Source organism: Odontesthes bonariensis, chromosome 2 (assembly GCF_027942865.1).
Source record: "Odontesthes bonariensis isolate fOdoBon6 chromosome 2, fOdoBon6.hap1, whole genome shotgun sequence".
Taxonomy (NCBI): Eukaryota; Metazoa; Chordata; class Actinopteri; order Atheriniformes; family Atherinopsidae; genus Odontesthes; species Odontesthes bonariensis.
In genome coordinates this window covers 656,612-671,184 of record NC_134507.1, presented here as the reverse complement: position 1 = coordinate 671,184, position 14,573 = coordinate 656,612, and the positions used below count along the sequence as shown (strand labels likewise).

Here is a 14,573-nt window from a genome sequence, read left to right as displayed (position 1 = left end):
TGTTTAGAGTCAGTTATCCTGAACATTATTTCTGTTTTAGGGTCAGTTATCCTGAACATTATTTCTGTTTTAGGGTCAGTTATCCTGAACATTATTTCTGTTTTAGGGTCAGTTATCCTGAACATTATTTCTGCTTTAGAGTCAGTTATCCTGAACATTATTTCTGTTTAGAGTCAGTTATCCTGAACATTATTTCTGTTTAGAGTCAGTTATCCTGAACATTATTTCTGTTTTAGGGTCAGTTATCCTGAACATTATTTCTGCTTTAGGGTCAGTTATCCTGAACATTATTTCTGTTTTAGGGTCAGTTATCCTGAACATTATTTCTGTTTTAGGGTCAGTTATCCTGAACATTATTTCTGCTTTAGAGTCAGTTATCCTGAACATTATTTCTGCTTTAGGGTCAGTTATCCTGAACATTATCTCTGTTTTAGGGTCAGTTATCCTGAACATTATTTCTGTTTTAGGGTCAGTTATCCTGAACATTATTTCTGCTTTAGAGTCAGTTATCCTGAACATTATTTCTGCTTTAGGGTCAGTTATCCTGAACATTATCTCTGTTTTAGGGTCAGTTATCCTGAACATTATTTCTGCTTTAGGGTCAGTTATCCTGAACATTATTTCTGTTTTAGGGTCAGTTATCCTGAACATTATTTCTGTTTTAGGGTCAGTTATCCTGAACATTATTTCTGTTTTAGAGTCAGTTATCCTGAACATTATTTCTGTTTTAGGGTCAGTTATCCTGAACATTATTTCTGCTTTAGGGTCAGTTATCCTGAACATTATTTCTGTTTTAGGGTCAGTTATCCTGAACATTATTTCTGTTTTAGAGTCAGTTATCCTGAACATTATTTCTGCTTTAGGGTCAGTTATCCTGAACATTATTTCTGCTTTAGAATCAGTTATCCTGAACATTATTTCTGTTTTAGGGTCAGTTATCCTGAACATTATTTCTGTTTTAGGGTCAGTTATCCTGAACATTATTTCTGCTTTAGGGTCAGTTATCCTGAACATTATTTCTGCTTTAGAATCAGTTATCCTGAACTTTATTGTGTGTGTGCCTTTAAAGTGGGGGAGCCCATAAACCACGAGGCCTGGCACTGGTTCCACAGCTTGGTGGGAGAGGGACGCTGCCCTCTGGTGGACACCTGGTGGCAGACAGGTGAGGACACCAGCAGAAACCGGTTCCTCCCTCCAGGTTCTTTAATCCCGGCAGCTCTCCAGGTCTCTGTGGACAGTTTGTCTCTGTTTGTGGTTCGGACTCCTGATCCCACCCTAAATCCGTCTGATTCTCTCTTTACGGAGGCTTTGGCCTAATTGGAGCGATTAACAGCAGAACATCTGCAGCTCTGCAGAAGATGAATTAAAGTGAAATCCTGCACACTCTGACAGCCCCTCCGAAGCCCCCCAGGACGAGATGGAGGCGGATCACTGCGAGCCTGACCTAATTCCTCGACAATCTCGACACAGAGAATAGTTTTTAAATCGGACTCTGAACTCTCTGCCAGCTGCTTCGGACTCTTAGAAGGAGAAAATCCCCAATAAATTAAGAAATTAAAGGAAATTACAGAGATAAGGGTTCGGGGTTCTGAGGCCCCCTGGTGGCAGACAGAGGTCACTGCGGGTTCCTGGTTAAACAGTGGGTGTGTTTGAAACCACATACTACATACTATATACTACATTCTGCATACTGCATACTGCATACTGCATCCTACATACTGCATACTACATACTACATTCTACATACTGCATTCTGCATACTGCATACTGCATACTGCATCCTACATACTACATACTGCATACTGCATACTACATACTGCATACTGCATACTGCATACTACATACTGCATACTACATAGTACATACTACATACTGCATACTGCATACTGCATACTACATACTCATCGATCAGACAGTATGCAGAGCGTTTACCCACAATGCATTTCGCTCCTGCCCGAGCCGAAATCAGCCGGCCTGAAGCTGATTTCCCTTAAGCTCTAAACTCTGTAAACTTTAGCAACATTTGAAACATTTTCAGGAGAGAAAGTAGTCGTTTAGATCCCCAACGTGTTGAAAACCTGACAAAATACCGGCTATTTACAATTTTGTTCCCACGAATTCGGCGCTACTAAAGCTAGCTGCAGTGAGCAACGCACTTCCGGTTATTTTCACAAAATAAAATACCCGTTGCCTTTTATCATAGGGAAAGCCATTACCATACAATTGGTGCTTTTGTTTTGAAAACAGGAAGTGAACCTACCCTCGCTGTAGCTAGCTTGAAACTGCCGTTTTGACAGGAAATGACGATCGGCGACGTCACGTTACGTTGCATCTTGGGTAGTTTGAGTATGAGTAGTAACCTCATGATGCATACCCAACATTTAGGAGAATCTAGTATGCATCCGGGAACTTAAAAAAAGTTAAAGTTAGTATGAGTAGTAGGAGTAGTAGGCGTTTCCCCACAGAGACCGGAGGAGTGTGCAGGGCTCAGGGGTTCTGAGGCCCCCTGGTGGCAGACAGACGTCCCTGCGGGTTCCTGGTAAAACAGTGTGTTGGTTTCCCTGCAGAGACCGGAGGAGTGTGCATCGCCCCCCGCCCTGCGGACCCCGGGGCCCCGATCCTGCCCGCCATGGCCATGAGGCCCTTCTTTGGCATCCAGCCGGTTCTGATGGGAGAGCAGGTGACACACACACCTGCACACACCTGAGCCCACAAGGTTCTGGCCTCATTTTGGCCTCATTTTGGCCACATTTTGGCTTCATTTTGGCCTCATTTTGGCTTCATTTTGGCCTCATTTTGGTTTCATTTTGGCCTCATTTTGGTTTCATTTTGGCCTCATTTTGGTTTCATTTTGGCCTCATTTTGGTTTCATTTTGCCTCATTTTGGTTTAATTTTGGTTTAATTTTGGCTTCATTTTGGCCTCATTTTGGCTTCATTTTGGCCTCATTTTGGTTTCATTTTGGTTTCATTTTGGCCTCATTTTGGTTTCATTTTGCCTCATTTTGGTTTCATTTTGGTTTCATTTTGCCTCATTTTGGCTTCATTTTGGTTTCATTTTGGCTTCATTTTGGCCTCATTTTGGTTTCATTTTGCCTCATTTTGGTTTCATTTTGGTTTCATTTTGGCCTCATTTTGGCTTCATTTTCACTTCCTGTTCATTCATCATTATTAATATCCGAGCATTGAACAGCAGTTTTTTCTTGTTCTTGGAGCCCGTCTGCGTGCCGTCCAGCTGTGGACCATCAGGACGTTTAACAACCAATCTGCTAATTCCTGTTGGAGTGATCAGCTGTCGTCCAATCGGCTTCACATCAATCAGTGCGCCTCATTGACCCGCCTGACCCTCCATCCTTCGATGACACCCCTCCGTCTCTTTATCTCTTTAATCTTTCCATTAACCAGCAGCATCTGTTTGCTTTCATTAACAGATTTCACACTGATGGCCCCCGCCCCACAAATTAATTATCCGCTCGTTTCCCCGTTTGTGATGTAATCTGCTGGAGGTTCCTCATCCCGGCTGGCTGCTGAGTGGAGATGAGGTTCGGCCTCCTTTGGTTTCACATGTCGCTTCACTTTCGCTTCAATCCTCTCAGATGAACAAAGATTTCACTGGTTACCACTTAACTCTGACATTATTACTGCATTTACATCAGTTTGTGTTGTCAGACTCTGATTCCTTCTCTTGAGGTCCATCACAGCGCCACACAGAGACAAACAAGGCGAACAACCATCCACTCACAGTCCCTCCTCGGGATAATTTAGAGACACCAGTTAACCGCCTCGTCTCTGACGCCGCCTTGTAGCGACGTAGCCTCATCTGCCCCAAGAATAGTTGTCAGTTGCTGAAAATCATTGGCATCAGACCCTTGGTTAAGTCATCGTTCTTACTCAGGGAATCAAGAACCGGTTCTCAACAATTCCTTGGAATCGTTTGGGGATTTTGCAAATGATTCCCTTATCGATCCCAGTGGGCGCGAATGACGTCACCACGCAGCGTTGCGTGGCGAGTCCAGCGCAGCCAGCAGGCAACAGTAAACATGGCGCCCAAGCGGTACAAACGCTCGAAAGTTTGGTTACACATCCCTAAAAAAGACGACAACAGGGCAACTTGCAAAGTGAATATTTCACCAAAGGGAGGAAATACTACCAACATGCAATAACTATGAATGAATGTCGCGTTTTCGATCTGCTCCGGACTAACGTTGGTGAATCTGAACCCAGCAACGTTAGCAACGTTAGCATGTCCTCGGGTAACACTGCAGTTAACTAACTAACAAACACTGCCTATCATGTTAGCACCATTTGCCTGATTGTAAAAGCTGCTGTTAGTAACGGTTAAGGTTAAATGAATGCCTTCTCAGGCATTACATTTAGATGAAATCATGAGAGACAGAGCCTGACTGGCTCAGAGCCAGAGGCTGGTGGTGCTACCCCCAGTTCACCTCTACCTCCAGCTTCTCCTTTCACCAGAGCAGGAAGAGTTAAATTACCCAGGCCATGATAGACCAATGTGGACCTCACCGTTGTTGGGTTTGTGTGGTCATGACTCGTGTTACTTCTAAACTAAACAAAGTTGATGTTAATCGACCGGTTTGTTGTCCTTTTTCTCCAAATGAGAATCGATAAGGGAACCGACGAAGAACCGAATCGTTAAGCAGAATCGAAAATGGAATTGGAATCGTAAAAATCTTATCAATTCCCATCCCTAGGCAGGAGTTTGTTCCAATCATGAGTTCATGGAACTCTCAACACGTCGTCAGACAGGTGAACAGTACATTTCTGAGAAAGTTCAAACTAAAGTTTAAAAAGTGAACATGGAGGTCAGAAGCCAGGCTGAGGGGAACAGGAAGAGACTCAGACACAGAAACATGACTGAAAACTTGTGGGTCAGTTACCTCTGAGGGGCTCGGCCCGTCCCCCCCGAGCCGCCTGAACACCTGTGTGTTACCTGTGTGTTCTCCTCTTGTTCAGGGTGAACCTCTCTCCGGTAACAACGTCAGCGGAGCTCTGTGCCTCAGTGAGCCGTGGCCGGGGATGGCTCGCAGCATCTACGGCGACCACCAGAGATTTGTGGATGCGTACTTCAAACAGTATCCTGGTCAGTAAAGGCAGCGACCGCACCGAGGCGCCGAAACACATCCGAGTGTGACGTTTGGTGCTCTTCTGCAGGTTATTATTTCACCGGCGACGGGGCCTTCCGCTCAGAGGACGGCTACTACCAGATAACAGGCCGGATGGACGACGTCATCAACATCAGCGGCCACCGCCTCGGGACGGCCGAGATCGAGGACGCTCTGGTGAGATGAGAAAATAAAAAAAAGCTGAAGGTCTAAACCCAAAAATGTTGTGGAGGTTGGATGTTAATGAGGTCACAAGGTGTTCATTCAAGTAAAACCAGAAAACTGAGGAGCCGAGGAGAACCTGAGAAGATACAAACAACAGTGTTAGGGTTAGTTTAACCAGTTAACCAGGAGATAACTATCTCAACAGTTCATTAACTGGGTGTTTGTTGATCTAAGTTACTGAAATGTAACGCCACAGTACCCTCTGCTGGAAGCTCCTGTTAACACAACATGTGGCTGTGAGAGGTTAATGTTACAAACCAAGTTACTACTGGTTACTAATGGTGACTGTTTTAACCGCACCGACCACAAACTGGTTACTAATGGTAACTGTTTTAACCACACCGACCACAAACTGGTTACTAATGGTAACTGTTTTAACCGCACCGACCACAAACTGGTTACTAATGGTAACTGTTTGAACCGCACCGACCACAAACTGGTTACTAATGGTGACTGTTTTAACCGCACCGACCACAAACTGGTTACTAATGGTAACTGTTTGAACCGCACCGACCACAAACTGGTTACTAATGGTAACTGTTTGAACCGCACCGACCACAAACTGGTTACTAATGGTAACTGTTTGAACCGCACCGACCACAAACTGGTTACTAATGGTGACTGTTTTAACCGCACCGACCACAAACTGGTTACTAATGGTAACTGTTTGAACCGCACCGACCACAAACTGGTTACTAATGGTGACTGTTTTAACCGCACCGACCACAAACTGGTTACTAATGGTGACTGTTTTAACCGCACCGACCACAAACTGGTTACTAATGGTAACTATTTGAACCGCACCGACCACAAACTGGTTACTAATGGTAACTGTTTGAACCACACCGACCACAAACTGGTTACTAATGGTAACTGTTTTAACCACACCGACCACAAACTGGTTACTAATGGTGACTGTTTTAACCGCACCGACCACAAACTGGTTACTAATGGTAACTGTTTGAACCGCACCGACCACAAACTGGTTACTAATGGTGACTGTTTTAACCACACCGACCACAAACTGGTTACTAATGGTAACTATTTTAACCACACCGACCACAAATTGGTTACTAATGGTAACTGTTTTAACCGCACCGACCACAAACTGGTTACTAATGGTAACTGTTTTAACCACACCGACCACAAACTGGTTACTAATGGTAACTGTTTTAACCACACCGACCACAAACTGGTTACTAATGGTAACTGTTTTAACCGCACCGACCACAAACTGGTTACTAATGGTAACTGTTTTAACCACACCGACCACAAACTGGTTACTAATGGTAACTGTTTTAACCACACCGACCACAAACTGGTTACTAATGGTAACTGTTTTAACCGCACCGACCACAAACTGGTTACTAATGGTAACTGTTTTAACCACACCGACCACAAACTGGTTACTAATGGTAACTGTTTTAACCACACCGACCACAAACTGGTTACTAATGGTAACTGTTTTAACCACACCGACCACAAACTGGTTACTAATGGTAACTGTTTTAACCACACCGACCACAAACTGGTTACTAATGGTAACTGTTTTAACCGCACCGACCACAAACTGGTTACTAATGGTAACTGTTTTAACCACACCGACCACAAACTGGTTACTAATGGTAACTGTTTTAACCACACCGACCACAAACTGGTTACTAATGGTGACTGTTTTAACCGCACAAACTGGTTACTAATGGTAACTGTTTTAACCACACCGACCACAAACTGGTTACTAATGGTGACTGTTTTAACCGCACCGACCACAAACTGGTTACTAATGGTGACTGTTTTAACCGCACCGACCACAAACTGGTTACTAATGGTAACTATTTGAACCGCACCGACCACAAACCGGTTACTAATGGTAACTGTTTGAACCACACCGACCACAAACTGGTTACTAATGGTAACTGTTTGAACCACACCGACCACAAACTGGTTACTAATGGTAACTATTTGAACCGCACCGACCACAAACCGGTTACTAATGGTAACTGTTTGAACCACACCGACCACAAACTGGTTACTAATGGTAACTGTTTTAACCGCACCGACCACAAACTGGTTACTAATGGTAACTGTTTTAACCACACCGACCACAAACCGGTTACTAATGGCGACTGTTTGAACCGCACCGACCACAAACTGGTTACTAATGGTGACTGTTTTAACCGCACCGACCACAAACTGGTTACTAATGGTAACTGTTTTAACCACACCGACCACAAACTAGTTACTAATGGCAACTGTTTTAACCGCACCGACCACAAACTGGTTACTAATGGTAACTGTTTGAACCGCACCGACCACAAACTGGTTACTAATGGTGACTGTTTTAACCACACCAACCACAAACTGGTTACTAATGGTAACTGTTTGAACCGCACCGACCACAAACTGGTTACTAATGGTAACTGTTTTAACCACACCGAACACAAACTGGTTACTAATGGTGACTGTTTGAACCGCACCGACCACAAACTGGTTACTAATGGTAACTGTTTGAACCGCACCGACCACAAACTGGTTACTAATGGTGACTGTTTTAACCGCACCGACCACAAACTGGTTACTAATGGTAACTGTTTTAACCACACCGACCACAAACTGGTTACTAATGGTAACTGTTTTAACCACACCGACCACAAACTGGTTACTAATGGTAACTGTTTGAACCGCACCGACCACAAACTGGTTACTAATGGTGACTGTTTTAACCACACCGACCACAAACTGGTTACTAATGGTGACTGTTTTAACCGCACCGACCACAAACTGGTTACTAATGGTAACTGTTTTAACCACACCGACCACAAACTGGTTACTAATGGTAACTGTTTGAACCGCATCGACCACAAACTGGTTACTAATGGTAACTGTTTGAACCGCACCGACCACAAACTGGTTACTAATGGTAACTGTTTTAACCACACCGACCACAAACTGGTTACTAATGGTAACTATTTTAACCGCACCGACCACAAACTGGTTACTAATGGTAACTGTTTGAACCGCACCGACCACAAACTGGTTACTAATGGTAACTGTTTGAACTGCACCGACCACAAACTGGTTACTAATGGTAACTGTTTGAACCGCACCGACCACAAACTGGTTACTAATGGTAACTGTTTGAACCACACCGACCACAAACTGGTTACTAATGGTAACTGTTTTAACCACACCGACCACAAACTGGTTACTAATGGTAACTGTTTTAACCGCACCGACCACAAACTGGTTACTAATGGTAACTGTTTGAACCGCACCGACCACAAACTGGTTACTAATGGTAACTGTTTGAACCGCACCGACCACAAACTGGTTACTAATGGTAACTGTTTGAACCGCACCGACCACAAACTGGTTACTAATGGTGACTGTTTTAACCGCACCGACCACAAACTGGTTACTAATGGTAACTGTTTGAACCGCACCGACCACAAACTGGTTACTAATGGTGACTGTTTTAACCGCACCGACCACAAACTGGTTACTAATGGTGACTGTTTTAACCGCACCGACCACAAACTGGTTACTAATGGTAACTATTTGAACCGCACCGACCACAAACTGGTTACTAATGGTAACTGTTTGAACCACACCGACCACAAACTGGTTACTAATGGTAACTGTTTTAACCACACCGACCACAAACTGGTTACTAATGGTGACTGTTTTAACCGCACCGACCACAAACTGGTTACTAATGGTAACTGTTTGAACCGCACCGACCACAAACTGGTTACTAATGGTGACTGTTTTAACCACACCGACCACAAACTGGTTACTAATGGTAACTGTTTTAACCACACCGACCACAAACTGGTTACTAATGGTAACTGTTTTAACCACACCGACCACAAACTGGTTACTAATGGTAACTGTTTTAACCGCACCGACCACAAACTGGTTACTAATGGTAACTGTTTTAACCACACCGACCACAAACTGGTTACTAATGGTAACTGTTTTAACCACACCGACCACAAACTGGTTACTAATGGTAACTGTTTTAACCACACCGACCACAAACTGGTTACTAATGGTAACTGTTTTAACCACACCGACCACAAACTGGTTACTAATGGTAACTGTTTTAACCGCACCGACCACAAACTGGTTACTAATGGTAACTGTTTTAACCACACCGACCACAAACTGGTTACTAATGGTAACTGTTTTAACCACACCGACCACAAACTGGTTACTAATGGTGACTGTTTTAACCGCACAAACTGGTTACTAATGGTAACTGTTTTAACCACACCGACCACAAACTGGTTACTAATGGTGACTGTTTTAACCGCACCGACCACAAACTGGTTACTAATGGTGACTGTTTTAACCGCACCGACCACAAACTGGTTACTAATGGTAACTATTTGAACCGCACCGACCACAAACCGGTTACTAATGGTAACTGTTTGAACCACACCGACCACAAACTGGTTACTAATGGTAACTGTTTGAACCACACCGACCACAAACTGGTTACTAATGGTAACTATTTGAACCACACCGACCACAAACCGGTTACTAATGGTAACTGTTTTAACCGCACCGACCACAAACTGGTTACTAATGGTAACTGTTTTAACCACACCGACCACAAACCGGTTACTAATGGCGACTGTTTGAACCGCACCGACCACAAACTGGTTACTAATGGTGACTGTTTTAACCGCACCGACCACAAACTGGTTACTAATGGTAACTGTTTTAACCACACCGACCACAAACTAGTTACTAATGGCAACTGTTTTAACCGCACCGACCACAAACTGGTTACTAATGGTAACTGTTTGAACCGCACCGACCACAAACTGGTTACTAATGGTGACTGTTTTAATCACACCAACCACAAACTGGTTACTAATGGTAACTGTTTGAACCGCACCGACCACAAACTGGTTACTAATGGTAACTGTTTTAACCACACCGAACACAAACTGGTTACTAATGGTGACTGTTTGAACCGCACCGACCACAAACTGGTTACTAATGGTAACTGTTTGAACCGCACCGACCACAAACTGGTTACTAATGGTAACTGTTTGAACCGCATCGACCACAAACTGGTTACTAATGGTAACTGTTTGAACCGCACCGACCACAAACTGGTTACTAATGGTAACTGTTTTAACCACACCGACCACAAACTGGTTACTAATGGTAACTATTTTAACCGCACCGACCACAAACTGGTTACTAATGGTAACTGTTTGAACCGCACCGACCACAAACTGGTTACTAATGGTAACTGTTTGAACTGCACCGACCACAAACTGGTTACTAATGGTAACTGTTTGAACCGCACCGACCACAAACTGGTTACTAATGGTAACTGTTTGAACCACACCGACCACAAACTGGTTACTAATGGTAACTGTTTTAACCACACCGACCACAAACTGGTTACTAATGGTAACTGTTTGAACCACACCGAACACAAACTGGTTACTAATGGTAACTGTTTTAACCACACCGACCACAAACTGGTTACTAATGGTAACTATTTTAACCACACCGACCACAAACTGGTTACTAATGGTAACTGTTTTAACCGCACCGACCACAAACTGGTTACTAATGGTAACTGTTTTAACCACACCGACCACAAACTGGTTACTAATGGTAACTGTTTTAACCACACCGACCACAAACTGGTTACTAATGGTGACTGTTTTAACCGCACAAACTGGTTACTAATGGTAACTGTTTTAACCACACCGACCACAAACTGGTTACTAATGGTGACTGTTTTAACCGCACCGACCACAAACTGGTTACTAATGGTGACTGTTTTAACCGCACCGACCACAAACTGGTTACTAATGGTAACTATTTGAACCGCACCGACCACAAACCGGTTACTAATGGTAACTGTTTGAACCACACCGACCACAAACTGGTTACTAATGGTAACTGTTTGAACCACACCGACCACAAACTGGTTACTAATGGTAACTATTTGAACCGCACCGACCACAAACCGGTTACTAATGGTAACTGTTTGAACCACACCGACCACAAACTGGTTACTAATGGTAACTGTTTTAACCGCACCGACCACAAACTGGTTACTAATGGTAACTGTTTTAACCACACCGACCACAAACCGGTTACTAATGGCGACTGTTTGAACCGCACCGACCACAAACTGGTTACTAATGGTGACTGTTTTAACCGCACCGACCACAAACTGGTTACTAATGGTAACTGTTTTAACCACACCGACCACAAACTAGTTACTAATGGCAACTGTTTTAACCGCACCGACCACAAACTGGTTACTAATGGTAACTGTTTGAACCGCACCGACCACAAACTGGTTACTAATGGTGACTGTTTTAATCACACCAACCACAAACTGGTTACTAATGGTAACTGTTTGAACCGCACCGACCACAAACTGGTTACTAATGGTAACTGTTTTAACCACACCGAACACAAACTGGTTACTAATGGTGACTGTTTGAACCGCACCGACCACAAACTGGTTACTAATGGTAACTGTTTGAACCGCACCGACCACAAACTGGTTACTAATGGTAACTGTTTGAACCGCATCGACCACAAACTGGTTACTAATGGTAACTGTTTGAACCGCACCGACCACAAACTGGTTACTAATGGTAACTGTTTTAACCACACCGACCACAAACTGGTTACTAATGGTAACTATTTTAACCGCACCGACCACAAACTGGTTACTAATGGTAACTGTTTGAACCGCACCGACCACAAACTGGTTACTAATGGTAACTGTTTGAACCGCACCGACCACAAACTGGTTACTAATGGTAACTGTTTGAACCGCACCGACCACAAACTGGTTACTAATGGTAACTGTTTGAACCACACCGACCACAAACTGGTTACTAATGGTAACTGTTTTAACCACACCGACCACAAACTGGTTACTAATGGTAACTGTTTGAACCACACCGAACACAAACTGGTTACTAATGGTAACTGTTTTAACCACACCGACCACAAACTGGTTACTAATGGTAACTATTTTAACCACACCGACCACAAACTGGTTACTAATGGTGACTGTTTTAACCGCACCGACCACAAACTGGTTACTAATGGTAACTGTTTGAACCACACCGACCACAAACTGGTTACTAATGGTAACTGTTTTAACCACACCGACCACAAACTGGTTACTAATGGTAACTATTTTAACCACACCGACCACAAACTGGTTACTAATGGTGACTGTTTTAACCGCACCGACCACAAACTGGTTACTAATGGTAACTGTTTTAAACCGACCATTTGATGAGTGTGAGATGATGATGTCACAATGTTTATTTGTTGTCTTTGTTTACATTGTTTGTGCAGGACGAGCATCCAGCTGTTCCAGAAACTGCTGTGATTGGAGTCCCACACGACATCAAAGGAGAAGGTGAGCGCTCCTGAACTCCCATAATGCTTTGCTGCATATTGGACTCAGATCCAAAGAGTCGCTTCAGAGAGAACTTTTCCTCTGACATCATGCACATGTCCGTCTCTGCCTGTGTGCATTTGTGTGTGCACGTGTGTGTGTGTGTGTGTGTGTGTGTGTGTGTGTGTGTGCGCGTGTGTGTGCACGTGTGTGTGCACGTGTCCTCAGTGCCATTTGCCTTCGTGGTCCTGAAGGAGGATCTGCCTGACGCCGCCGCCGCCGCCGCCGTCCTGCAGCAGCTCAGGAAACTCGTCTCCACAAAGATCGCCAAATATGCCGTCCCAGAACACTTCCTGGTGAGTCACCTGACCCCAACACCAGGTCCTGATGGTTCTGATCCAGCTCCTTCCACCTGGGATGAGAAGTAGGAGGAGTTTATTCTTTGTAGCTCCTCCCCCTTTTTCCTCAGAGTAAATGAGATGTTGTTGTTTCCTCATCTCAGCCAATCAGAGCTCAGCTTTCCTCTCTCCCGTCAGGTGGTGAAGCGGCTGCCGAAGACTCGCTCCGGGAAGATCATGAGGCGGATCCTCAGGAAGGTTGCCATGGAGACGACTGGTGACCTTGGCGACATATCCACCCTGGATGACCCGTCTGTAGTCGAGGAGATCGTGGAGGCTCATAACCAGTACAGGAAGCAGAGAGAGGAGAAGAAGAAGTAGAAGAAGTAGAAGAAGAAGAGAGAGGAGGGGCCTGCAGATCTGAACCAGCATCAGGGGCCCCCGGGGCCCCAGGAGGGGGCCTGATTCATGTTTATGCTGAGCAGAAACAGACGACACACCTGGAATCAGTCCTCTCCTCCTATTGGCTGGCAGACCTGGGTTCAGCTGACGTGTAGACGATTAAACTTTATTCTGACTTTTTAAAATCAAATCTTCTTTTATTAATGAGAAAAATTATGTCATTTTAAGAAACTTTGTATAAATTCAGTTTATACATTTAAATGAATATATTTAATTAATCAATGATGATGAGATCAGCAGATTTTAATGATTCACTTCAGTTATTAAAGATGATGAAGAACACAAATATAAATAAACATTTACTAACTAGCAAGTTTTGTGTTTATTCAAACCTGAGTTTTCATGTGAGGAACTTTTTTTTTAAATTATTTTTATTTTTATTTAAACATGTCACATAGACAGAACAATGACAGACTCAAAAGTAAACAGTTTTTTATTTTTTAACTTTACATATTCACATCTCCTCATATAGTACAAATAGAAAGAAAATAAATTATTTTAGTGTGGGCTATCTCTTATAGAAAAATAAATATTAAAAGATCTTAAATGCACAAGATAAAAAAATAAATAAAAAAAGGGATAATAAATAATAAAAAACAAGGAGAAAAGAAAAGGTACGTCCATTAATAAACCATTATTAATGGACGTACTTTTGTTTTATTCATTAATTAATAAACCAATATTCTAATTTTAAACTGTAATTTATTGATATTTTCATATGATCTAAAATCAATCCAATTCTTATATAAACCCTATCCTAATATAACCCGAACCAGTCTTTATCATTATTTTTAATATCTTTTATTGGTAATTAACACAAAACCCTAAAAAGTGTTTTCTGCAGCAGCATTTTTAGAATTATTAAATGTAATATTTCTATTGTCAGATTAATTAGATAAAACTGTTAAATCTTCTTGTCAAATGCTGTTGAACGTGTGGAAAAACAACAAACCGATGAAATGAGGCAGCTTCCATCCAGCAGGGGGCGACACACACCTCCTTCCGCCAAGAACGGCAGCAGG

At 43.1% G+C, this 14,573-nt stretch overlaps 1 protein-coding gene across 1 annotated transcript in view; it reads left to right on the top strand.

The window, feature by feature from the left end:
- Window positions 1-13,858, top strand: part of acss1 (acyl-CoA synthetase short chain family member 1) — a 56,158-nt gene extending 42,300 nt beyond the window's left edge. Inside the window, exons 8-14 of the mRNA XM_075473669.1 lie at window positions 1,070-1,162; window positions 2,568-2,680; window positions 4,973-5,099; window positions 5,171-5,298; window positions 12,709-12,772; window positions 12,980-13,107; window positions 13,288-13,858. Of these exons, the coding sequence (XP_075329784.1) occupies window positions 1,070-1,162; window positions 2,568-2,680; window positions 4,973-5,099; window positions 5,171-5,298; window positions 12,709-12,772; window positions 12,980-13,107; window positions 13,288-13,470 (836 nt within the window). The 3' untranslated portion in view covers window positions 13,471-13,858. The remainder of the gene's footprint in view (window positions 1-1,069; window positions 1,163-2,567; window positions 2,681-4,972; window positions 5,100-5,170; window positions 5,299-12,708; window positions 12,773-12,979; window positions 13,108-13,287) is intronic.
- Window positions 13,859-14,573: the final 715 nt, after the last annotated feature.